The sequence below is a fragment of the Agelaius tricolor genome, unplaced genomic scaffold (assembly GCF_023055355.1).
Source record: "Agelaius tricolor isolate 1412-34295 unplaced genomic scaffold, bAgeTri1.0.p SCAF_2, whole genome shotgun sequence".
Taxonomy (NCBI): domain Eukaryota; kingdom Metazoa; phylum Chordata; class Aves; order Passeriformes; family Icteridae; genus Agelaius; species Agelaius tricolor.
In genome coordinates this window covers 13,722,016-13,749,567 of record NW_027269262.1, presented here as the reverse complement: position 1 = coordinate 13,749,567, position 27,552 = coordinate 13,722,016, and the positions used below count along the sequence as shown (strand labels likewise).

At 38.1% G+C, this 27,552-nt stretch overlaps 1 protein-coding gene across 4 annotated transcripts in view; it reads right to left on the bottom strand.

Moving 5' to 3' along the window:
- PIGN (phosphatidylinositol glycan anchor biosynthesis class N) overlaps nucleotides 1–27,552 on the bottom strand; it is a 116,918-nt gene that overhangs the window by 43,073 nt on the left and 46,293 nt on the right. For all 4 annotated transcript variants that reach the window (XR_011683558.1, XM_071453503.1, XM_071453515.1 and 1 more), the window contains 8 exons: nucleotides 26,986–27,041; nucleotides 12,368–12,446; nucleotides 10,080–10,262; nucleotides 6,717–6,853; nucleotides 5,653–5,752; nucleotides 5,450–5,542; nucleotides 4,049–4,140; nucleotides 2,521–2,632 (listed from right to left, as the gene is read on the bottom strand). Coding sequence is in view for 3 of the 4 variants with exons in the window: in XM_071453503.1 (XP_071309604.1) it covers nucleotides 2,521–2,632; nucleotides 4,049–4,140; nucleotides 5,450–5,542; nucleotides 5,653–5,752; nucleotides 6,717–6,853; nucleotides 10,080–10,262; nucleotides 12,368–12,446; nucleotides 26,986–27,041 (852 nt within the window). In the remaining variant the exon portion in view is untranslated. The remainder of the gene's footprint in view (nucleotides 1–2,520; nucleotides 2,633–4,048; nucleotides 4,141–5,449; nucleotides 5,543–5,652; nucleotides 5,753–6,716; nucleotides 6,854–10,079; nucleotides 10,263–12,367; nucleotides 12,447–26,985; nucleotides 27,042–27,552) is intronic.

The following is a 27,552-nucleotide window of genomic DNA, read 5'->3' as shown; positions in this document are numbered from 1 at the left end:
ACATTTTAAGTAATGTTCAAACTGGTCTTGGCTTTCACCAACACCTCCAGGACTGTGGAACTGAGCAGAAGTAACTTGGAGAGGCAAACTGAGCTAAGATAAGAATCTGTCTCCCTTCATCCTTCACAACCCTCTCTGATGTTCAGAGATAATTCCTGAACAACCTAAGAGCAGGTCTCAGATACCCATACCTGCAGGTCATACAGCTACAAAGAAGAAACCAAGGGTGACACCTGCAGTCCCAACACTGCCAGCTGCTCTGGCTCGGAGCTCTCCTAAGCATCACACATCATAAGGACCCATAGGGAGAACGGCAGGAGAACCAGCATCATCAGCTGGCACAAGGCTGGTTGAAAACACCCTTCCTGTGCCCTGGTTCCACCAGAATGACATGGTATGCAGATGTTGCACTTAGGAACACGGTTTAGTGGTGATCTTGGCAGTGTTAGGTTAATGGCTGGACTTGATCTCACAGATCTTTTCCAACCAAAATTATTCTATAATTCTAATTGAGAGGAGGAAACTAATGAACTGACCACCTCAGACACACATGAACGCCAAGCATCCTGGGAATAATAACTTGGTCCAACATGATCAACCAATGAACAAAGCATGTTCTCAGTAGCATGGCAGAAACTGGACAAGACCTATGAAATGGTGTTTAGGTTGGCTTAGGTTTAATTCATCAGTGACCCCAAACATTAAGTAACAGTGTTATCAGAGATAGGCGTAACCTTTGATGACTGCCTCCAAACACCACTTATGGGGAACCTGCAAAAACTACTTTTAAGAAATCCCTTGTCACATGCAGAGCAGGAATCTGATTGAGTGTGCTTATCTATTTGAATGCCAGTGGCCTGATCACCATTTGTCACAGAAAAATAGGTAATTTTCCCTGACTAGGGGATTCATCTCACCTTTAAAACTGTCTGGGAGCTGTAATCAAAATTCAGGATCTCAAAATGAGCATTTTTGAAGATTACCCCTTCCTGTTCCCACTGAAAAGTCCAACTCAAAGGAAAATATAAAAGTAGAATGAGGGAATTTCATTGACTAGAAATACCAGTATTCTGACAAGCATTTTCTTTTGCATTCCTGTACTTTTTGAAGCAACTGAATGTAACCTAACCTCAAAACAAGATATTTATTTAGAAACACTTAGAATGCCTCTGTAATGTCCTTTTATCCCTCTACATCTGAATAATCTCACCTCCCAATCCTTTCCTTACCCAAAATGTGAATGGTGGATCCTATATTTTCCATTCCCAATTAAGGTACTGAAACAAAAGTCTAATAGAGACTAGTAATTAGATGTCACTTTTGTAAAATATCTTCTGATTAAGAGGCAATTTGAGGAACTTTATGATCTTCTTAAAAGTTGGGAGGAAAATGAAGATGTTACTTCAGGAATAAGCAGGCAGAACATTTTCCTCTAATTAAGTATCACTCTGTGAGTGGATTTCCTGATTCTCTACATTTGCTCAAGAATAGTCAGGCATAACTTTTTTACTATGGACCAGTTTCTTCATCATCATGAGATGCTACAGCAGTTGTGTGGTGAGTTGAGGTTGGCCAGCCACCTACCGGGCTGCTCTCTCACTTCCACACCCAGTATAAGCTTTTTTCAGGCATTCCAGCAAGGAATCCATTGCCAAGTATATACTGGAAATTTATGTTTTAAATGCCTAGGAAAGGAAATGACATCTCTTTTCTACATGTAGGCTGAAAAAAGAGACATCACCACCATATTTGACATGCATTCATGCTCAGCTGCTAAAGCCACTTGAAGCATTCATTAGTCTTTCCCTTCCTCCTTTCAACCATCTGAGCTCCATACCTAAATCACTGATATAATGAATGCATTGCTTTGCTCAGCAAGAAACTCCAGCACACACTAAATCATAACAGATAAAGCTGGACCTGAAATAAAACTATTATCTTGTAATAGGTTGAGGGGGGAAAAAAGAAAAAAAAGAGGACAGCAGACATGCAAGGTATTATTAGAATCTTAAAGCTCTCTAGAACTTAATTAGCTCCAAGCATGAAAAAAACCTACCTCTTTCACAAAGATATAATTCACCTGAAAGAAGACTTAACCAACAGAAAAGCAGCTCACTATCAGTCTCACATTGTTCTTCTACAGCCAGAAACTAGAACTAGGTCAGCCCCTCAAACCAGCAAGCCCTAGTGTGCACATGCAACTACTGCAAAGGTCACTGGAAGTGACACAGACAAAAGGCAGGACAAACTCTCCAAGCAGAACATCAACATCTATATGCACATTGATATATCAAGCAATATAATTATGCACACGATGGGCTTTTGGGAACACAGCATGATGATATTTAAATATGTGCACATGGTCCTCTTGAAATAGCCAAGGAGAAAACTCTTAGGAACAATCTTTTTTTTTCTTGAAAATTGTGGCCTTGGTAGAAGAAATGTATTCTTAGAAGCTAAGTAAAAATTTGCACATAAAAACCTTCTAACATTCAGAGTTATTGAAAAGTAACAACTGACCTGATAAAAATATACTTTCAGATTTTCATTATCTCTGTACTTATTTTCACTTTTGCAAAGAGATGTCAACAAGAAGAAAGATATCAAGATGGTCAGCAAACCAGCTGCTATTCTGCAAAAACAAACAAAAGAACAATAAAATCTCAGAAAACATCATTAAATATTTCTTTTGCTACCATACACTGTCTTGTTGCACTTGACATCCCACACCAGATTCAACCCCAGGAGCGTTTTGGGTTTCCTAATCCATCCTGAATATTCAGTGTCTCCAGGTTCCTCTTGGATTATCTAGCCCTGCTTTCATCCCCATGTTTCCTTTTTATGACTGAGCTGACTCAGGAGCTCCCTGCTCCTACCATACAAGTTTCATTAATGTACTGAAAGGCTCTGACTTGACAGTACTACTGCCCAAGAACAGAAACACCTATTTCTCACTGGCTTTCTGATTTCTCCCTCTTGTATCTTCTCCCCCAGTATCACCTTATCTGCAACATCCTGAAGTGTCACATATATTTTTAATTGCTGCTTCAAACCTTTCCAGCTTCAAAACTCCCTTGAAAAGTTTCAGACAAACACAGTGTTTCAGAGGTACAATGTTTCATCAGAAGAATAAACAGAAAAAAGTACAGCCTGGGCAAGGTGAATATAAAGAAGTGTCAGAGAGGAAGATCTGTAGGTAATTTAATTCCCTTTTGATTTCTAAGCTGTGCACATATGTTCTAAAGAATAGAGAAACCTCAGTTTGGACCAGCAGAAATGCATATATATGTATATACAGCTGAGATGCTATAACACAGTCAAAGCAAATCTGTGCTGAATATTTCTAATGTGCCCAAGGAATAAGACTAAGGGTTTTCAAAGATAGATTTAAAACACAGTAGAAAATATTGAGGGCGAACATCCATAATCTTGGAAATATCTAGGCTCATAATTCTACCCACAATCACATATTACTGCTCAAATCCCATATTTCACTGAGGACCAGGCATCCTGGCTCTGCTGAGGCATTGCACCCCAGGGTAAATTCACTTTTTCTGCAGTAACTACAAAGAGACCACAAGCCTAACCCTTCAGGGCAACCACCTGGATTGCATCCAGATATGAGAGAATGTTCCTATGACCAAAGAGTAGCTCACAGGAGGAGAGGGACAGATAAAGATGTACTAGAAAAACAATAAAAAACAACAACTGTAGAAAATCAGACAAGCAATACCAGAAAAGAAGACTCAGGATAGAGAAGCAGAAGTGGAAAAAAAGAGACACAGGAAACATAGAGGAAAAAGAGAGCTCTGCCTACCCTGTTTGTTTTATTTCCCTGAATATCTCATTAGGTAAAGAGTGCTATTCAAAGACAAATTCTCATTAGTGAATAACTGGGGTCTCTATAATCATGTTATTTAAACTCTAACTTTCAACTCCTGTCTCAGCCAGCTTTCAGTAATGCAATTCCTCACAAATACCAAAAGGCAGCCTAAATTTCGAATCAAAGAGGGAATAAAAAATTTAAAGAACAAGATGAGATTCTTACACCAGAGGAATGTTTGGTTCTCTTCCTACAACAGGCATTAATGGAAATATTGCCAGGAGCACACACAGGAGAGTCCAGATCAATGCTTTTGTCTAGAAGAAGAAGGAGGTCATGTAGACAGACAATTGTCTACTCATAAAGAAATACTTCAGTAAACTACTAAAAGCTACTAGCACCTCCCAGAAGCAAAGACCCTGCATCACCAAGGAGTAAAATTAGCTAAAAAAAAAAGAGAGAGACCATGGGGTCATCGGTATTACAGAACTTCAATTTAATACAGAAAAGAATTTTTATATAGCTGTCAAAATCCTATCAAAGACAATGATAATTAAAGCCAAGTTTACACTTATAAGCACTTTCTCAAAGTGTGGCCTTCACACATTGCAGGCACTAGAACTCTGACAACTGGCCTTGTAGAAGGAAGGCATAAAACTAAGATCTCGGAAGGATACAGCAGTTAATTAATCAGCACTGAGAGAGAATATGGTAACATTATCCAGTCTTTGCATCTATGTGCCATTTGATTTAGCCACCATAAGCAACTAAGTAGTTCTTGAAACTCTTTGCTAGGATGAAAAAAACCAACATATCCCAGGTGTTTTATATAACTAAAAACATTAAGAGCTGCATCATGTAAATTTTTCAAGCTCAAGTAAAATTCATATTCACAAATCATCATCTGTGCATATCCAGCTTTAAGACAACTTACTTGATTATTCAACTAGAACAAAAAATTGTAAATTAAACAAATACAAGCCTCCATCTTGGCAGTTTTTGGAGACTAAGACTTAGCAATTTGACTCCTTTTCTCCATCCCAGAACCCTAGGTTTTAGGTATCCCCTGAAATAAGAGATGTTGGAAGCAATGAACAGAAGAAACATCTCTTAAATTTAATATCATGCCACCTCATGAAGGTGGAGGTTTTTTCCTAGGAAAAACAATACAGAAAGCTGCCTCTGAGGAACAGTGTGTCACAGCTGACTGCAGACAATAATGAGTTGACAATTGCCTTTCCGTTATCTTCAATATTTTTTTCTAATAAATGATCATATTAGTTAAAGGGCGACACTTTCACCAATCATACACGTAAACAGCAGAGTCACTGCAACAGTTTGATAAATGATGTGCATTTCATATGATTGAGTCAAGCATTTCTTAGTCATCAACAACAGAAAACTGATAGCTAACCCACAGATACCTCAAAACTCTTAAGCAACTCTTATTACTTCTGCTGTATAACACATCTATCCAGATCATATTAAATTCCTTTGCTTTGCTTCATGCAGTTTATGACAGAGATCAGAAAAAGAGCATAACTGAATAAGAATCTAAAGCAGCATTCCAAAGCACTCCCAACATCCTAAGATTCAATCCAGCTGTTCACCAAAGCAATGCAATACCTTAGCTTGAATCCACAGCTGTGTGATCACTGGCCAGCCAGCAAAGACAAGAAGGCCAACAGTAAGCGCAGAGCGGTAGAAAAAGCTGAAGACCTAATTAAAAAAATCCAAGAGAGGACTGAAAATCAAACACGTTAATTCCTCAAAGAGGAAGAATACAAGAAATTAGATACCCTGTTGATATATAAGGATAAAATACTTACTAGTATTTCAATTCCCAGTATACAAACTAAAAGGAATCCTGCAGATTGACCAATATGAAGCGACAAAACATTTGTGGCAAGGTCTTGAATGACAGGAATTCTGTTCAAAATGATAGAACAAGATAAGATTCATTTAAAAACACAGAAATAGCATAGATCTTACCTTTTCAGGGCAAGAATGGGGTCAGAGCACAAAAAACGTTACAGGTATTGCTGGTCCTGCCTAGACCCTATGGTTGATGGCCAGATGCTCCTTCTGCCCAGTTTTACTTGATAGAAAATCTACTATAAAACCCTCCAGCTTTTTTCCTCCCATATTTGGCACATCTTTGCCAGTGTTTGGACAAGCTTCAGATTATTCACTACCCAAATTGACTCTGAGTATATGAATATTTTTGGTTATGTTGTGCTTAATGTCTGTCATAACTGATGAAACGTTCAGAAGCTTCAGAGAGAGAAAAACCTTCCTTGTTAGCTTTTCCTGTGCTTTATGAGACAGCTCATTATCTAACTGCAGTTGGTCTCATTTTCTCTGAATAATACTGAGTTGGTATCTACAAATTGCCAGTAGATCAAGAAAGTAAAAGGAATCTGAGGATAACAAGCATTTTTGGGCCTGGAGTAAAAGGAGACCCAAACAAGACAAATATATTTCAATATGGGAGCACATTCATCAACATGACTAGCATGTGTTTTCCAAAAGTAGCTGGCATTCCACAGACTTGACACTTTGAAGGATCATTTTGCAAAATAAGGCAGCTGCTACAAGTATTTGCAAAGATTTTAGCACTCTTTTGCAACAGTACTAAAGTTATGTTTTTATGGAAATAGCTTAATTTATTTTTGCTAATAGAAAATCTTCTAGAATTGGCAACTGTATCAGTCAGTTTGGACAATACTCATTATGTCAACTGAAATATAAACCAGAGTCCTTTGGAATGTCTCAGGGAACACTTAATGAAGTTTTCTCCCAAATTTATGGGAAAAAATTTTATTCTCTACAAAAAGGAAGTCCAGATGTGGTCTTATAAAACAGTAGTAATAAAATTGCATTCTTTACTTACTCTTTCACAACTGCATACCATACTGGCACTGGCAAGAGACAGTATATATAGTATGTCCAAGGACATGTTTGAATCAACAGGAAAAAAGTTATTATCATTCCCGCAGAGGCAAAACCATAGAAGAGAACAGTAGATTTCTGAAATACAAACGTATGGACAAACATTCTTTTAACAGCAATAAAATGCTTTAAACTACACTCTATTTTCCGTTTGTTAGTTACACAGTAAAACAAATGCTATTTTAACACAGCCACACAAGCTGTCATGTGTCTCTACACAACTCTAGACAAAGTTGTCAGCCAGATTAAAAAAACAACAGTAGGATCTGAAGATCTAATTCTAAATGTGTCTATTCATAAGGTCCTGGAGTAAAATCTGCAAGGCAAAGACATACTTTTACAATCTGAAAGCCCAATACATGGAATATCATTTATGTTCAATGGATACTTGGAATCCATCTGAAGCCAGAGATGCTAAGGGGTTTAGGAAAAAGAAATCTCAAATTTAGATTTTAGAAACAGAGTTGGAATATAACCCATCAAGTTCATAGCCTTACAGTCAAAGCATTTAATGAAAATTCCATCAGCACATTTCCTCCTCCTGCTTGAGACATTTGTAAGAGAACTAATTAAATTAAAATATTAAGCATTAACTCCTACCAGAAAAAAAACCCACTACTACTCAGCATCTAGGAACAGGAACAGCTACAAAAGGAGGCTTGTGACCAGCCTTCCACAGGAAAAACTTCCTTCCTCAAAGAACCCACAGAGGACTGGTGCTGCATGGCCCTAAAAGGTAGCATAGCTACAATTCTTATGATATTTCATCTTAACGTACAGGTACTGCTTTGGGCTTTTCTTAGAAAAAAATCAGATACCAGATTGGAACATTATGTACTTAAAGAAACACATTCTCAGACTGAGAACACTCTTAAAGGGAAACATCAAAGAGAGAAGGAACATTTCTAAATGGGTTATCTTAGATAGGCAAGCCAGTCCTTAATCATCAGCAGAAATCCCTTGTTTGTACAAAGAGAAGCATTAAGCAGTCACTCTGCATCTGCCTTTTATCTGGCCATTGAACTATTCTTCCTTATTCAGGGACATTCAAATATCAGAAGAATTACTGGTAAGGGAAGGTTATCTACAAGTTTTAAATAAACAATTTTTTTTGTATTATAACTGGACATAGCAAAGGCAGCTTTAGTGTAGGTAATGACAGACACTGCTTTCTTCTGCACAAATACTAGTTTTATTGAAAGAGTTAGGTAGACAGATTCACAACTGTGTTAAATATGCTGAGAAGAGACAATCAGCTCACAGTTCACCTAGATGGATTAACATCTTTTCTGACTCCCCCTCCCTGTAACTGATGTACAACTGCCTTGATCTAAAATGACAGCAAATGCAAGTTCTAAATTATTTTTAAAATAGAACTTTTGCTAAGATATACCATTAGCCTAAGAAAAGATACATCATATAGAAAGCTGACCTAGAGCAATTTTGCTTTATTAGTTTTAAATTTTACATTTGCTGACATACAGGCAGAATGAATATGCATATATAGACATGCACACAGTATAATTTATCACTGAATGAGTAAACACACACAATCAACATTTTATTCCATATAGTGACACAAATACTATAGAGCCCAATATAGTCAGTCATGCATTGAAAGTGGAAATGAGATTTGCAATTCTGTGAATATTTAAAATAAATTTAAAGGTTACACTTCTTGCTAGGCAAAACAACATTCTACACCAAAAGAAAAAAGAAGATGTTTTTTCATACACAGCATAAGAAGCCAAAAACTTTTAAAGATGATATATACAGGATGTGCAGTTTTATTACTCAGAAGCTTCTTGATTTTATAAGGGTGTGCTTTGCAGGAGACTATTTGTTGATGGTAGATTAGTCTCTAAGCAAATTTCTTTAAGTTGCTTCGATATAAGCTATAAACCAAATAACTTCCCTATATGAAGCATTAGCCTCACATTGTGATTCTCTAAGTATTTAGGAGCACTAAAAAAGGTTCCTACAGAAAAGAGGCTCATGAAAACTGAAGAAAAATAAATTCTATAGACAAAGAACTAAGATATCTTTTTTTTCCTGCCAGTGTCACTACCATTAAATTTGTCTTCAACAAGTAAAATCAATATATGAAATGAAAATCTATGTCAACTAAGAATGCAAATTTTTCTGTAATGTAGTTATTAATATGCCTGATATTCAGCCTACTTATTGCAATTATTTTGTTTGTATTTAACATAACATGCATTCTGGATTATTTCCTCTCAGTTATTTGATGAAAGAACAACTAAATCATGCAGTACAGCACTTATGAATATTTTCCACTTTAATTTTGTTTGAGCATTTTCACTAAAGGTCAAGACTATCTTATTTCAGCCAGTAGTAAAAACCTCAAGATAACATGATAGGAATTTTCTCAGACTAACATATTGAAGGCAGTAAAGATGTTAAATGAGTGCTAACTCTCACCTCCATTACAAAATAAAACAATTCTTTTTATTCTGAAACAAACTCTTGAGGTTTGGGAGAATTTCCCCTCCCCACAAATGCTTTAACCCGTCTCTAGTGAAATGCTAGCTTTTTGCCTTTTTGAGGTCTCTCTTTTCCTGATGAATGACTGAAAATAAATTCTTAGGATTTTATACTTTGTGAAAAATCAAACCATAATAATCTAGTCAAAAAGAGCTTCCTTCATCTTTAATGTCTTCTGCACACTTGCAAATCACAAAAAGCAAGTGAGCACACTATTTTGTGAAACCAAAGTTCACCTGCTATCAAAACAGGCTACACATTTTAAAAATGCCATGATTGGACTGCACAGTTTTCTGAGAACAGATGTAAAATTACCAAAGAGGGAAGGAATAAAATTATTTACATGCTGGGTTTTTTTCTGTCCTTACAGTGAAGAAACATCAATGAAACTGGAAGCCTGAAATCTGTAGTCTTCCAAACAATTATCATTACAACAGAGTGCTGTTAATACTGAAAATGAAACCTGGGAAAACTAAACCCAGTTAAATACAGACCCTTTAATAGTTTTAAATCACTGTGTTTTCTCACACTTGCATTAGCATCTCAAATGGACAGCTGTAGGAAGAAAAACTGAAGCAGCACATGCAGACTTACACATCTTAGGAATACTGATCCTAATCACTGGACTTAACAGCAACACCACAGAGGATCACAGCAGCTGGAAAACTCAACAGCTTGCCAGTTTCCACATTAAGTCAAAGGAAGTATAAGGTATTCAATTTATCCTGCACACAGTCACTTAGCATACATGTAATACTGAAAATTGATAGAAAAAAATAATGGAATGCTTCAAACCTACCTTTTTATTAGCTGGGACAGTCTTGGTCAAATTTGTATGGGCCTTGATAATGACCAAAATCACATAAGTTGTCCAGCCCACAAAACTCACTGCAATGCTCAGACCCAGGAATAATCTATCATAGGTGTGGTAGTAAGACAAGCCTTCCAAAGCAAGGTTAATCAGGGTTTTGCACAGGGATACCTGGAGGCAGACAAAATATTCAAGTAACATATTAGAAGAGTGTGAGCTCCCCATTCCCCATATCAACCTAAGTGACAGCAACTGAAGCTGCAGCAGCTCTACCACTCCTGGCACGTGTGTCCTCTCCATGCTCAGGTAGTGTTTTGGCCAGCACCAACACTGCTTGGGACTCCTGCTGGATATCAAATCAACCATCACCTGGCTCCTTCACCATCCTCCCTGGCCATGACAGTGGTTAGAAGGTGAATGCCACACAGACAGCACACCTTGAACATCACCTCCTACCATGCATGCCATTTGGTTTTCCCACAAATATTTGACTGTACATACTCCAGTGTAAGTTATCCCCTTAAAAAATCAGTCATGTGCTCCTGAAGGCACATTTACACAGGGGGAGGATTATAGATGCAGCTGAAATATGGTCACTCTCCATAGCCTGAAGTATTCCCTGCCTGGGTTTTGATGTCCTCTACTTCAGTAGTACCTGATACCACAAGAACCAGCAGTGAATTCAGAGACTAAAGTGGAGTCCCGGATGCATTTACAGAGCAGCTGCTTGTAGCTCTCAGGATGTAAATCATTTGGAAACAAGAAGGGTTGTACCCAGTCTAATCACAGGTGCCCTCACTCAGTACCTCCACTGGGGAGACACCATAATAAAGACCGTGGGTTTTCCCACTATGCCATTTGGCTGTGCTGTGATTTACCCAAAGATGGGAAGCTCATCCATGCAATTTGGAAGAGTACAGTAACAAAGTGAACAATGAATACACAATGAAGCTTTTTTATATATACAGGTGTCCAACTGGGATTCAACAAAAACAAACTCAGGAAAAGGTACAGCAACTACTGAAGAAATCACAAGTCTGCCAGTAGGCAAATTCACCCCAAAAGACATCTATTCTATACAATTCTTCTATTCTATACAATTCTGAGTGCATATTTTCAATGCAAAGGAGTTGCAAGGTTCAGGCAAACAATCATCCAAACCCCAGGTTCTGGGAATGGAAGAACCTTTTCTGCATTGCAATACAGGATGCTGAGAGGCACAGGCACAAGTCTGATGTGTGAGTGATCAAGAGTGAACTTGAACACCTGGAGCACTCAAATAAACAAAAAGTAAAATTTACATATAAGCAACAATAGAAAATCACAAGTTCTACTCCTGAAATGTATAAAATGTCTGCTATCAGTAAATGTGACAACTAAGTACTAAAAAACCAAAAAGAAAACTTTTTCCTACAGCAAAATAGATCAATTTATTTAAGCTGAATGGTTTCCAATTTACAAAGCAAGTAAAAAGGCATAAAATAGATTTAGCTGTCCTATGCATAAAATAGTAATAAATTACCCTAAGAATCATATTAGGAAAAAAGAACCGAACCCCAGCACACAATGGAAGTCTTCCTTGCGCTTGGCAGGTTAAATATAATCTTATATGTTCAATATTTTCACGCTTTTTAACACAGAAGTCAATGACCAAACCACATCTGTTAAAATGGAAGACTTCTTGGTATCATTTAACTCTACAAATTCTTTCTGCAAACATCAGAATACAAGCATTGGTGAACTGCACCCATCAAGTACCCCACCATACAGTGAGTGTTGGCAAATGCTTAGGGAAGTAATACTAGAACTGAGAAGCATAATTCTATGTATGGCTGCCAGTCTGACACACTGAAATGTGAAAGTAAAACCAAGCACAGCTGGTTCAGGTAAAAAAAAAAAAAGATTAGGTAAAGCAGGATCTATGATGGAGCAAGATACCAGACTTTTTTCCATGAAACTAGCAGTCTAAGTAGTGCAAACATGAACTAGATTCCTCAGTTTATCTCTCAATTTACCCTTTTCTAGGGTGGAAAATAAAAACACACACTGTGTGTCATTATACTATGAAATAGTAACAAACAGTTTAAGAAGTATGAGAAAAAATACAGCAAGGCAGTATTACTTATTAGAATTGGTATCAAATTGTAAAATTTTGAAGACTAACAGTGGGGTTTTGAGTTAATGAAATGTGTATCATAAGGATGACAAACATTTTATTTCTCAGTTAATTTCAATTTAAAGAAAAAAATATTTACATATAGCAAAACCAGACTTACCGCTTCATCGTACTTCTGCTGCTCAATATATAGTCTTATTTTTTTTAAATAGTTGATCTGTTCAGAAGCAGAAAGTGGTCTGTACAACAATATAAAGAGATATTAACATTTCTCCTTTTCATGAACAGAAAAAATTAACTTTGCAATTAAAATAATTATTCTGTAATGAAACCAATATATTCTGAACGTCATTAGAAGCAATTAGGTAATTGAGACTAATCTATTCCTCTGCATTCATCTTCACATGTGTCAACACAGCTGTTTTTTAACTTATCTCAAAATTGCTGCATTAATAGACATTACTTTTATGTAGCTGATCCCATCTAATACTGCTGAGAACTATTTCCCTTGTGCATTATTATTGACCATTGCTCTGGACAGGAAGCATGGCACATAGAAAAATTAAGCAATTTAATTGATTTGAATATGGCTGTAAGCAGTTGATAAGACAGCACTTTGAGTGATTTGCTCATGTTCCACGTTAACAGTGGACAATACCTAACAAGCTTCTCTTTGAAGAGTATGACTGTGTCCCCTGTTACTCAAGGAACTATTAGCCGAATCCCCAGAGCAGGGGATAACACAGTTACCTGGCTACACTGAGGTCAGTGACAAAAATCTCTTTGATTTTAATGAATCTCATCATCAACCAAAACAATTGCTACCATTCTTCCCTTACAGAAAGCAGCAACCAGGACAAAAAAGCCAGTCGACCAAACTCCACCCAATGAAGGCAGAAGGAGCTGTTTCTCCTGTACCATTTTCTTTCCACATTTAGGGACAGCAGCAGGCCTGAGAATCCCAGACTTACCCCGGATAAGTTACAAGGCACATAAGTTATATGGATAAGTTATAAGCCATAACACAGTCCCTGTCGTTCTTGGCACCACAGCAAACCACCATGGGCCACAGCTCTCTGACAGCCAGGGAATTCATACTGCAGGTTCCTTCACACATGGCAGTGGCACAGCACCAGCTCTCAACATCCATGGCACAAGATGGCCCAGTTGCTTGCCTGCCTGCCTCCTGCTCCTTCCCATGCCTCATTCACAACCACCAACCTCATGTTTCAGGCAGTACCAAATCAGGTCACTCCCACCATTTAAATCATCAGCAGCTGCCCATGTGGTCACTCAGCTGAACCACAGGGGCAAGTCTTGATTTCAAGCAGCTGCTGCATGGAAATGCTCATTCCTGCAGCTCCCAAACAGCCATGAATCACTTTTGCCTTCAACCCAGTCTACAGGCTGATACAGCACTTAACAGATACATAAGCAATACATACACACCATCCTTTGAGCCATGAAATACATTGCAAGTATTCTGTGCCTGAACAACCTGAATTTTAGTAGTAGTAACATCCTGGTATATTTTGATGCTATTTCATTAAGTTCAGAGCAGAGCAGTATCATGCACGAATCTTCCAAAACACTGAATAATTGGAACAGCAATTAATCTCACTTTTGAGAAGAGTATTACCTGTAGAGTAGTACCTGTATTAAGAAAATGTTTATCTCTTCAATCTAGAAAAGAATTGAAGGGTGGTATGTATAAACAAGTAGGAAGAAAGAGGTCCCATTGAAAAGGAAAAAGGGATAAAAAGATAATCACAAGGTCATGGTAAGAGTTTGATCACCTTAACTTTGATGGGAAAACAGAGGATTTTAGAAACCAGACTTGAAAAATAGCAAAGTGAATGTTGGTTGTTTCTGCACCTTCATGATACGTCTCTATGGAAGCCAACCTTACACCTCCACAGGCTGAGGGCTACAATCAGAAACAGTTCCTAAAGGAGGCAAACCAGACCCCAAGCCCTGCCTCAAGGAAATCTGTGGCTTTCAGATTTTGCTAAGTTGTTTGGTAGGGGAAAGGGAGCAAAACATCCACTCAAGATGGGAATTTCACCATGTGTAATAATAGGAGGAGGAATAGTAGGAGAGGAAAAAAATAGGGGGAGGAAAAAAATAAGAGATACCTTAGCTTTTAGGTAAGAATTTTTTAAAAATATGGAATAAATATTCAGAAACTTTAACACATTCAAGTTGTTCCTATGTTCCCTGGCTCATTTTTATTGTTTTACACACACTGTTATCTGCAAATTCTATCCTTGTCAAATTCAATGCAAATTTCTTCCAAGCCAAAATCATATTTTACTTCATATCTTTAGTCATTTAGCTATAACCCACTTATTATCTTTTTATTCTCACTGAATCCTTATATTATTAATGAACAATAGTCTTCACCTATTCCTTCTAAGAGGACAGCACCTAGGATCTCTGTACATGGATGGTGTAACAGAATAAACAGGGTTTTCAAACAGTAAAATTTTGACTAAGCCAAACACTGAAAGCAATTATTTTGTCAAATTGGGTTACCTTTGGCAGGTGCAATGTTAATTTTCAATAGCTAACATCATGACACACATATTACCTTTCTTCCATATACATAATTTTCAAGAGGCTGAATTTACAATTGTCTAACAATTGCTTTTGTAAAATTTATGAATTCACCAGAAACTAAGGACTATTCATATATTATTATGAAAATGCAAGGAATTATCATCTTAAGATATTTTTTATCTCTGTATTAAACAAAAAAGAAAAGAAGTTATTAAAGAATGTTTGTATTTTATAACAGTCTAAAAAAGTTACCAAATATGCTGATAATTCCTCAATTCAAGAATGGGCATAGTTCACCATAAGCAATTTATCATCCATTGAGGACACTGATTCACTTCCTGAAGCTGACAAAGTAGATGAGAGATTTAAAAGAAATCTAGATGTAGCAGAAAGCATAAAGAGACAAACATGAGCCATTAACACAAGTGGAAAGTTGCCTATGAAAAAACTCATGGACTTTAGAAATGGTGATTCTATAAAATCTACAAGACTTACCAAAAACCAAAACCACACTGAAAATTTAAGTCTGAGAAGTTAAAGCCTGAACTGTGTGTAGCATTAGATTTTAACTTAAACTATTTTAAAGGTCTCCAGCAGAAGACAGTGTTAGGAAATAATAAACTGATCAGAACTTTTCCCTGTTGCAGAGCATCCCAGAGGCACTAGCAAATGTCAATGTATTCTCAAGGTCACTTAATAAACATATCCATGCAATTAATATTAATAGCAATGAAGTGAATTTACTGATCATTATTAGAAATATTCTCAATTCTAGAAGGAAAACTAGGGTGTATGTGTATATGCTCTTGCCAGCTATCCACCATCAAAATCCAATTCTAACAAATTCAAGATGAATAGTCTTGCCTAGTAAAATCTGAGGACTTTTTCCATAACACAAAAATACCTGTCCTATTAAGAGGCACACACAAAGAGAATTTAGCAGTAGACTCAACTCTGTCCTCCTTTTCTTAAAAGTATTGCAAAACACATGCACTGAAAAGGGTAGTACTCAGTGGTTTAACTTGAAAGAAAAAACAAGAATTCCATGATCACATAGATTATAAACAAACACGCATTCACAATACTATCAGGATTCTAAAGACTTAAGATTACATTCTTGACAGAAAATGATGGTGGTTCTGGAAGAATCATTTTATTTTTCATTATGGCTATCAGAGATTAACTTCCTGGTTCCAGAGAGAAATCACAGCTTCATCCATGAATAAACGTAATTAATTATGAAACAAGATGATTGGGCTAATCATGCAAGTGCTTGTAAACTCTCCCTTCTGAGATGTTAGTTACCCTTGTCATAGGTATACCTGACAAAATTAATCTTTCCAGCACATCATTCATGCTTCACATAAGCTAAGCTATTTGACAGCAATTCACAACAAGACTCTGATGAAGTACATTCACCATAGCAATGTCAAAGGGATCTCTCTTTGGCCAATGAGTCTTGTTTATCATCACACTACAGAAATTACCATCCCCAATGGCACAGGTAGCATGCTGCAGACAAATCAGGAAATAAAACCTCTCGAAACAGAAGGAGATGCCTTGCAAATAGATCTGTATCCAGCACCGCTAGTTTGTTAATTTTATTATGCCTGGTTATTTGGGTAAAGATTTATGGTAATTTTATTGCACAGTACATTTTCCAGAATTCTGCTATAAAAAGTAACCCCTTCATGTCTGTATTAGTTGAACACTTATAATGATTCAGATTTAATAATGAAAGTCAAGGAAGCACCACAGACCTGTAGATGAAATGTACAAGAGAAAGACTAAGATCTTTGCCTAGCTCATTGTCAGATGAAAACAAATTCATTTCAGCTGCTTACCTACACACACTCACAAACCCCATGCACCTATGTCAGCTCATGCATATCTACACCCTTCCATCACTGCCTTTTCACTCTCTCCATCAGAAAAAAAGGAAATACTTTACATCCTACAACCCTTTGAGAGTGCAAGATTTGCAAAAGACAGTGATCACATTTCTATGACCCTTATACAGCAGCAAATCAGAAGTAGCTGTTCAGCAGTCTTCTAAAACTTTTTCATTTTGGCTATTTGGGAGATGGAGAGGTAAGCACCTGCTCCTCCTGTTGATGCAAAACTAAAAAGCTGAAGGACATGAACACACATCCCTAGACCCCTGTGACTACCCCATGATTGATCAAGGCCATTTGAATATAGAATTACAGGATTTTGTATAGGTGACCTTCTTTTGAACACCACATAAAGCAGAGCTTCTCACATGCTTTGCTATGAAATTCCTAACTCCAGAATTGCTAGCAGCAAAAGAGTCAGACTGACACTGTCCAAACAACTCTAGCAACATCTGCCAAAATGCTGAATAATTACAGCTTCTTGTCCTCTTCTCCAGAAAGATCATCCCTGGTACCTGAAATAAATCAGCCAGGATAAAGTTGGGCACCACCCACCCTGCAGAGCATCAAGGCCTCTGCCATCCAGACACTGCATGGGGCAGGTGCCAGGGCCTCTCTGCTCTCTCCCCATGGGAGAAAACTGCCAGCAACACAATCAGCTGAGTAAATTCAAACCGTGTTGCCACACACCACTCCCTGAGAGGACCATACTGCAGAGCAGAGATGGCTTCCACTCCAGCAGCCCTGCAAGCAGCTGAAATAGTACTTACAGGACCCACTATTTTGGCTTTGATCCACAAAGCAATAATTTGATCCACTGCTGGCAAAATGCCATCTTGAAAATGCAGATGTAAGACTGGCCTGATGCTTTTGCAGGGCTGCTATTCAAAAGCAACTGAGCCAGTGCAACAACAGGCTTCAAAAATGCAATCCTCCATGAGAGCTGCCTTCAAGCACTTCCAGTGCTCAACAGGACGGTACCTGAGAAAGCATCAGGTGGGTAATGGCAGAGTAGAGACACAGATCTGTCTGCACTCAACACTGTTAATGTGACAGAAACATGACTGCACATCTATTTCTGTTCTACAACAAATTCACTCCAGTTGGCAACCCGTGAGTGCAGAGACTTTATGGTGGTGACAGTGCAATCTCAAATGAACCCAACTTTGTAATTCCCCTGTTTCTTGCTTCCTGTTTACTTTTCAAAGTACTGTGCACAGTCTTGTAGGAGCAGAATAAAATGCATAAGAGAAAACTCTCCCACTTCATTAACAACAAAGAACAATCACAAAGACAATGAATGGCAAATGATGCAAACACTTAAGTTCATTCAACAAAATGTGAAAAAAATTGACCAAATAAATGTTTCATAAATCAAAGTCTGGAACCATGATATTTCCTTTCTGTTGAACTTGCTGTGCAATACAGAGTACGTGATGTTACCTGGGGCAATGATCAGGAAAAAGAAAGCTATTACAATTCTATGGACCTCACCAAATTACCTATTTACATGAATTTTAATGGCCAGAAGCCAATTTTTTTCCCATTTTCAAAATGCATTCAATTCCAGTTCTTCAGATGTGCCTTTTTGGAAAAAAAGAACTGTTTTATAGTATCTGCCAAAGACAGACTGAAAGCACATAGGGAGATAAAGAGACAATCCTTTGGATACGTTTTAGTTCTGATCAAAGAGCGAAGTTTCAAAGACTAAACAATTTGATGGGTAAATCAGTGATCCTTAATCTGTTTAGATGGCCTTAATTTTACTTGTTTACTAAAATATTTTCAGGTAAGCTGCTAAAAGAGGCAAGTCCTAAAAACCATCATTTTGATAATTAGAAGATGCATGCTGATTACAGATTTAAAAAATTACAGCCATAGTATTACTATACTACAGTTATGCTTTTTAAAAGAAAATGTGCTCTACATAAACTTACACTAAAGGGTTTACTAGAGCTTCATAAAGCCCAGAACCCACAATATTCCCTTTCCCAGCTTAATGGGAAATGCCTTTGTAATGCCTTTCTTCCTGCTGTTCCACTGTCAGGACTTTCAGTTTTGGAGAGCCTAAATTTCAAGTGTGTTTTTGTATTTCCGGGTTTTCTGACTACTGTGTTAAATTTTTAGTCAGGTAGTCTAGTTATAGGCTTGTAGTAAGTTATTTTTGCAACTCAGTTATCCTTTTCTTTTAAGAAGCATTAAAAAGCACTGCTAGCACTCCAAAAGGAAGAAAAGGATGAGAAAGTCAATAAGAGGAGTCAATAAGAGGCTCCAGTTTTTAAGTTCCGAGGTTTTGTTCTTTAAAGCATAAGGAAATGAAAGAAGGGCACACACACTTCCACAGGCCAAAGGTAGCAAAAAGTCTATTTACTGACACATTGCAGGAGCCTGTCAGTACATCTATGCTTTTGTATTCATCAGATTCACAAACATGCAGAAGAGGACAGCGGGACATCAGTGAAGCCGCAGGAAATGGTCTGACTGCTAATGCTCTAACCCTGTACTGTCAAGTCTCAGGAATTAAAATAGCCTTTAATATTCACAAATCAGAATCCCTGATGTAGCATATTCAACAGCATAGTGCCTTAGGATATTTATGTAAATCCCTTAGATAACAAAGATGAGAGAAAAAGGAGCTGACAACTAAACTGCCAGCTGCCAATTCACTGAACAGAGAAGCAATTAAGGTAACTGGGCTGCACACAGCATATTTTGCATGTAAACTACTATGGCAAGAGCTTCAGAGAAGCAGAGGCCAGAAGGGAGGAGAGCACACTCCAAAACTGTCCCTCTGGTCCCCTTAAAGCAGAACTGAGAAGGTGGATGCAGGGATCTTCCAGGGGCAGGGGGTTTGTCCAGAAAGCCATAGCAGGAAATGATGCCGCAGCCTTGGAAAGGGAAACTGCTTTTCAGGGAAGGTGGAAGATCCTTGAAGGAAAAGAAAGGCACCATTTTTAAAGTCCCTTCTATTTTAGTACTACAGAGGAGGGATATGTGCTGACTGTCCATAACAACACCCTGCCAATGCTGCAAGTGAGTCCTCACCTCTGCAAGATACATGACGATTTATGTCAAGGACTTATGTATGATTTATGAAAATGAGCTGGATCTAGGTATCTGCAGTGTTGTGGCTATATAGTGTTACACCTCAGCTCCTCTTCTGCTCCACAATCCTACATGCCCATCCTAAACCATAGCAACCATTTTTGAACCAGCTGCATCCAGAGCAGGCAGCTTGTGCTGTGCCAAGTACCTACCAGCAGGGCCCCATGGCCACCAAAACATGTCTGGGAGACCACCCATACTGATCCTAACCAGGAGACCCATTGCACATCAAGGAGTCACTGATCCACATACCCTATGCAGGCCCAGGCATGTGGTGCCCAAATACCTTGGCCAAGGGACAGACCCAGTCAGCTGGGAGGAACAGAGCAGCCTGCAGGCAATTCCCACTCTGTAACAGGGATTACACTGCCTGCCTGTCCTCATGTATGTAAGAGCTGCAAGAAGTTCTCATGTGAACCTCCTTTCTGTCTGACAGTAGAAATTATCACCAGGGTTGATTTCTTGATTGAAAATCACATAGCAGCTTGAATGAGCAATACAAGGGAATGCCTCCACAGCCAGCATCTGTGTGGCGCCATCAGAAAACTGATCCCACGCTCCACAACATAGGGTGCCCAGCATCTGAAGGGATGTATGGTTTAATTGCTGTTTTCTTCTGTTCATTTCCTATTATTACAACAGCTACTTTATTAAGCTATTTGTAATTGGGCTTTTCTTACTGGGATCCAGAAAGAGTCCTGTATTCTGCCCCTCACCTCACACCCCAGAGCAGAGCATTCTCTGTCCATCCCCTCCTACCACCTGCTGGAAATCCTCCCTCACCCTCATTGCACAAAGCCTCACAAGTTCCACGAAAAGGCCAAAAGGATTTATAATACAAGGCAATAGAGAAATATACATTAATCTTGTGATATTTTATCTTACATACCAGCCTTTTAGCTCCTTCTTAAGACCTTACCTACTTCCTACTTGATAGTAAATCCAATTACATCGAGTCCTCCTGTGCAGAAGCCAGTTAGCTTCTCATGTACAAACTAAAAGCTCCAGAGTGCACTGCTGAAACTCAAGACCAGCAGGATGTCTGCCTTCTGAGAGGATTGCATCCTCCCTGAGCAGCAGTGTGCTTCAGACATGGCCCATTCAGTGAGAGAGAAGCTGACATTTTTGCCAAAGAACAAGCACTGATTTCTCCCTGAAGAGATAATACCTTAACTATTTAAACAGGAGGGCTTTTTGTAAAAAATAATAGAAAGCCATTATTTTCATTTGAGCACTTTGTCTCTACAGCACTGCAGTTCTATTTTTTGATGTATATACACATGTCCTTAAAGCCAAGGGTGAAGGGGAGAGGGCTGCCAGTCTGCCTCCCAACACCAGCTGGCTAAAGGTGCCCACACTGACCAGCTTCTACCAGCAATCCCTTATGCCTGGATTCACACCTGATAACACAATGGGGACAAAGCAGAGACAGGAAAAGGCTGCCTGCCTTTGCAGGGTTCACTTGGAATTGATAGAAGCTGCTGGTCCTTCATTCTTGACCACAGGATGAAGGGGCTGAAATCTCTGCAGCTAAATTAGTGCTTCTGCTAAATAAAAGGTCCTCTGAAGACACAAAGCATTCCAACAAACATGCAGGAAGAATAATCACTATTAGACTATTCTTACCTACTGCAATATTTTCACCCTTTCCTCTTGGCATTCAAAGCTAAATGTTTGCTCTTGCAAGCATTATCACATACATCACAAATACCTTACATATTACCAGTTATTTCAATAAAATTTATTTAACCAAAACAAAAATAGTATGTTCCAAAGGATGTACTGACATCTTAAGGACCCTGCCTTGCTCAATAGTGGAAAAGAAATCACCTGCTTCACTTTGATCCAAATGTCAATTTTGTGGGAATATGTATTATTTAAGTTTTGAAAGGCCATCAGACAGAGGGAACAATATAGCACTGTATCTCCAGTCATCAGAGAAAGGAAGAAAAGAGAGATATTTGTGCACAAGGCAGTTTTTTGAAGTTTCTGTAATCTTCAAAGACACTCTACACTCTATTTTCTTTTCTATCACTGACAAAATACATAATGGGCAATTATGTGGAAAGACACAGCCTCTACATGATTGATACTTCCTTGCACCAAGTCCATACAAATGTTTAAGGGAGTTATATCTCAATTCATACTAGAGGATAGAGCAAAGGAAGAGTTACATTTTCATATGGTGAAAAATACATTTTTATTTAATAAATGTACACTGCACATTAAAAATGCAGTGACTGTCTACATAAATATGCAAGTTATAACTTGATTATGCACACAAAAGTAATTATTTGGTATGATTAATATGTAGTATTCAGACAATTAGGTTACTTTAAAAATGCAGCATAAGGTGGTACAGGATTTTTCATATATAAGAAGATAGCTCAAGTTTCTTATTTAAAGTCAAGGTTCTATTTCCTGATAAAAAACCCCCAACCATTATTGATAAAAACTTCAAGACATTCAATAAAAAAAGCAGAGCTAGTGGTAAGCAAGTACTGATTATAGTTTAGGTGTTCATCCCTTGGATTTTTTTCTGAAGATGGTGGTTCTTAAACTACTGCTCCTGCCACCTTAGTGTGAGGGACCAGAACCTGACCAGCTGGAAGCACAGCCATCCCTGAAAGCATTGGATACACCAGCACTATGCAAAAGGACTCTTGTGCTTTTATGTAATTATCTTAAATCTCTTGTACCTGTTGGGACACTAAAATTGCACTAATTGGTTACGCAGCTTTTAGGGCAACAGTGATGCACCATTTACTCAGCACACCACCCTGTCCTTCTGATACTTCTTGCAGGATTACTTCCACAGGCCAGAGATGCCAACTTTGGGAATGATTTTGCAACAGTAGCATCTGGCCCCTTGGCACACTGGTCTTTGAGCTGTGCCAGCTTGGCAGTTGCCCTAAGGTGCATCAAATGGTCAGAAAGCTAAGATAGTGAACTATCCTGGACATCAGTTTTCCTCTGTCAGCAGTCTTCAAATTTGTCCTCTCACTTCCTTCAAAGCATCTGGTACCTTGGCACCTCCTTTTCTTACACATAAAGGTCAAAGCAGTGTGCTTTTCTTCTCAGAATTCTGAGAAAAGCCTCTGACTTTGCTAAGCAAATGGTTTTTGAAAATATGTCTTTTGTAGTTGGGAAAATAAGGTAGGGAGAGAAAGGAAGTGGGAAGGCAATAAATTTCAGATACTAACTTCTTTCATATATCCAACTAGAACTGCAGTTAAGTATTCAGTCTCAGCAAGGGATACTGCACCTTGCCTTGCAGAATCAAACACTTGGAGCTGAGTTTCCAAAATGTATTCTCAACAGTTTCACAAGTAGCCTCAAGATACACTTTACCCAGATTTGTTCCTTGATGAAGGCACTTTGATAAAGCAAAAATGGCAGCCAGACACATCCTTATTAATAGATAGAGCTATTCAAACTCTAACCCACCTCGAGTCTGGTCAAGTAGATACTATTGAAGTTTCTATCACATAACACAATGATCAGCACCATCCTCCTTCTCATCATTATACACCTGACAGATGGATTTCAGAGAGAAATGCAATTTAGATGCAAGTAGGAAAGGGCACATATCTACTGGCCTCCTTCATTTCCTGTCCACTGTGCCAGCCACACTTCTGCTAGGGATGAGATTCCCTGTGGAAATGAGAAGCTTTATATCAATTCAATATTCTTCCTCTGTTGCTAACACTTTGAAAACAGGCTTATTTTAGCCACAAATATATATGTGTATAATAGCTTTATGCTTCTGGTGCAATATATTCAACATACAACTCAAACACTGGTTTTTGAGTCATTGCAGCTGAAGGTCATGAACAGTTTTCTACTCACTCAGTAATAAAACACCTGAAAATCAAACTAGAAAACAGGATTTCTCCTTCAGAATGTCAAAACAAACATTTTAATGCTATTTCTGACTGAAAAAATTAAGTCCAGGTTAAGTTTCTGTTAAGTTGCAATTTCTACAAAACACATTGTTTGTGAATATATCCTCCCCTCTCTCCTGCTCTGTAAACTACATATTCATTATTAATTGCACCTCTAAAACCAGAATGTCTCAATCTGAAATTCTAAACTCAGATTTCTTCTGGAGTTCATATCTACATTTTCTATTATACTTTATTCAACTAGATCTTTAAATAATTTAAGAAATTCAGTTCTTAGAGATATCTTTGTTGATTTTCAGGTCACCGAGTTGCTGAAATAACACAAAATCTGTAATACTCACAAACAAAATAAAATTGAAAATTTTCTATGTAACTTCATGATTCCAAAGCACTTCAGACATGAATAACCCTTCACTAACTTCCAATAAACTACGAAGGAAAAAAGAATTTTATGTTGGAGCATACACTTTCTGAGCTTCAAGTTACATATTTCAGGCACCAGAAGGATTAAAAATGAGTATAACTCCTTTGTACAACAACTGAAAATGAACAGAGGTGGAAGGAGTTATTTGTGTCTGAATGAAAGGACAGTAGGAGCAGACACAGCACAGAACTGTGCTCAGCTGCAGCAGCAGGTAAGGCCAACCATAGGTTAATACAGATCAGGGGTCAAACCTGACACTAAACCTGGGCTGACAACTCCCAATAGCATACAGCTCTGCAGAAACACAACCTCCCTACAAATACCAATGACTCTGAAACATAGCACAGCACACCAGGATTTCACTTGCTCTGGACAGGAGGTAGGCGTCCCCACCTTAGCATTTTTAACTTCACCTGAAAAAGCAATCATACCCTTCTACACCCTCTATCTACCACCAAAAAAGTGTCTCAACAAAGACAGCAGAAGGGGATGGATGCCTTTCCCTCTCTATCTCATTCAGATTCAAGCATAATTTGTGTGATTATCTGATGTGGTTTGCCTCATACTAATGCATCAGATCATGTATCTGCAGCTGCAGTTCAGGCTTGTGTTCATTGCACACACATTCAGTCATCTGCATGTGAAAGGAGGGACGGATCTATAGACAGGTCATGCCTAAAACTACCTTCACTCTCCCTTTAGTTCCTGCAAGCTGGAGCACTAGGAAGTTACTCATGTGTTTAAAAGTAAGTTTGTGTTCAACCACTTCATCCCAACTATTAGTAAGAGGTTAGACAAGATCCCTTGGCAGCTTTCCAGACATGAGCCAAGTTTTCAAAGTCAAGGAGAGCTGTGAAGACTAATCAGAATGTGGCCAAACTACTCCCAGCACACTGTGGGTGAGTATTTACATTAGTGTGTGACCATCCATGGTGAGTCTTTTTCTGCTTTCCAAGCATGAATAAACAGCATCATCCTGAAGCAACAAAGAAAGTCTTCACCCCCACAAAATTCCTGTAAGGCATTTCACTGTGGTAGTGGATTCCTGCCTCCCTCAAAACCACTGACCAAGTCTGGAACTAATTCTAGACCCAGCTGCATCTAAACTCCTTCTGAGAAGGAGGTTAGACTCTAAGGAGGTCTTCTCTGCATCTCACAACTCAACAGGAGGATCTCCATGACAGCTTTTTCTGACCCATCCTCTATGCAGTAAATAATCAAGTGTACCTTGACACTAAATCTTGCTAACTGCTGTGGCATTTCCTATCAAACACTGTGAAATAGTAATCACTTCTCTCTGATGAGTGAGGCGCATCACTCCAGCCATGACACTCACACATCCAAGGAATTATTTTGGTCTCAAATCAAAACATTTCCTGGAACAACTATTAATCCAAATTTTGATTCAGAAAAAATTGTAGAGTATCTAAAGAAAATAAACTTATTTTTGCAGTGGACCATACCAAAGTAACAATATATTTATACCAAATTTTAGCTGCATTTTCAAAGTGATAAATGTCTCTGGCATTTCCACTTAAATCAATCCAACATAGCATAAAAAAGCAATCCATAAAGCAATTGGTAATATTTAGATCCTTTAAAGATCTATAGCATTAATAAAAGCACATCTTATTGTATAGACTCAGTCTTATTTCTCAAGGAAAGGTAAAATTGAAAGAGCTGCAAAATCAAACTAATAGTCATTTATCAGAGAGAACCATCCATCCTTTCCATATGGGCATTTTATTTCACATAGATCAGTAAATTCTTTGATAATGCAGCTGTCATTGTTATTCAGAATTTGTTCTAAAGGATTCATTATGTTCCCAGGATTAACTTGACTTTTGTCTCACAGACTGTCTTGAACCTTTCCCTTTGAAGGAGCTAGAGGTACAAAATAACACAGCAATTGCCTGTTCAGACAGACAGCAATCATCTTTAACAATAAACATACTTCACAGGAAGCGACTCAAGTATGTTTTACTGCTGCTATGATTTAAATATCTTAATTAACAGTGCTCTAGTTCCCAAAGGAAAACAGCTGCTCTTGGTGACAAGGCATTTTTGGAGCACTCCACCAAATGCGAGCAGAACTGAACACTATCACATCCACCCATGGCAAAGCTTTTAAAAACCTCTACAGAAGAAAGGAAAAGGAAAAAGAAGCTTTAATTAGATAAGACAGAAGGGTGAGGGGAGCAGTAACTGTTCAATACACTAGAGCAGAGTTCCCAGATACACAAACCACTACAAAGACTCCTTCAACAGCCCTGAAAACACTAAGACTAGGCAACACAAATGCTAAACATTGTAAGCCTCTTTTCTGGATGCAATGTATTTTATTTATTCTTCATTGGCATTTAAATCACAGAAAAAATAATTCTTAGTTCAACTTTTAGACATATATATAAATTAACAGATGGCACTTCCTGACCCTATAGGGACTTGCATCTCCCAAAGTATGCTGAAAAAATGCCCAAAGTATAGCAAGAAAAAAAATCAGTGCAATATATAGTGTCAAAAAAAGCCTAGACAAATAACCCTTAATGGAAAATAAAATGTAAGGAATAGATTTTAAAATGGGTCAGTCCATCACAGGAAAAGTAAAAATCCATTTGGCATGTCTAAGCCAGTCTACTTCTGCTTCAGCAGAGAAAAAGAAAATTCAAAGGAAATGCAGACAGGATCATCCCAATTACATCCTAAAGTTCTGGTGAGAAGAAGCAGGTAATTACATAGAGTTCTAGTGCAAAGTTTCATAGGCAGATAAACACTTCCATCTAAAAAAGACTTAAGAGACTGAATGAGTTGTTGCAGCTCACTGAAATACCAAAGCAAGTGGTAAGACAAACAATCAGGTAAAATATACATAGTTTTTACAGACACTTACTTGAATGGTGTGAACAGAATTGACAATGTAGTTTCCTTTTTCTGACTCATCTTAACCTGCATAAAAGAGCATTAAATCATTACATGCAAGTGGCAACAAGACTAAAAATTGTATCAGGAATTAAACTACAAAAGATCAAAGAAGATGTATAAGACTTTGGAAAAGGAATGAAATCACACTCTCAATATCTGGGTGTTATACTCCAGTATGCACAACTCCTCTGAGCTCCTGCAAACTCAGACCTGCTCTAAAGTAAATAAAATAAACCATGCTCTAGCCCCTGCTTTTCTCAGAAGGCCTTCTACAGTTTCCAGGATAAAAGGAAGACTTGGATAGAAGTGACACCAGGCTTCAGTGACAACCACCCTCAATGAAACCAGCACCATTTCTGCCAGACAGGCACCAGTACACTGCAGCAAACACTGCCAAAGCAATGCTGTAAATCAATTAACCTGCACATGGACAAAAATAGAAGGTTTTGATGCCATCAGAGACACTTTCTCCAAGGTCCTCCAAAACATCTTTAAGGCCTCCTACAGCTGCCTGACTCAAGTCTGACTGCTGGCA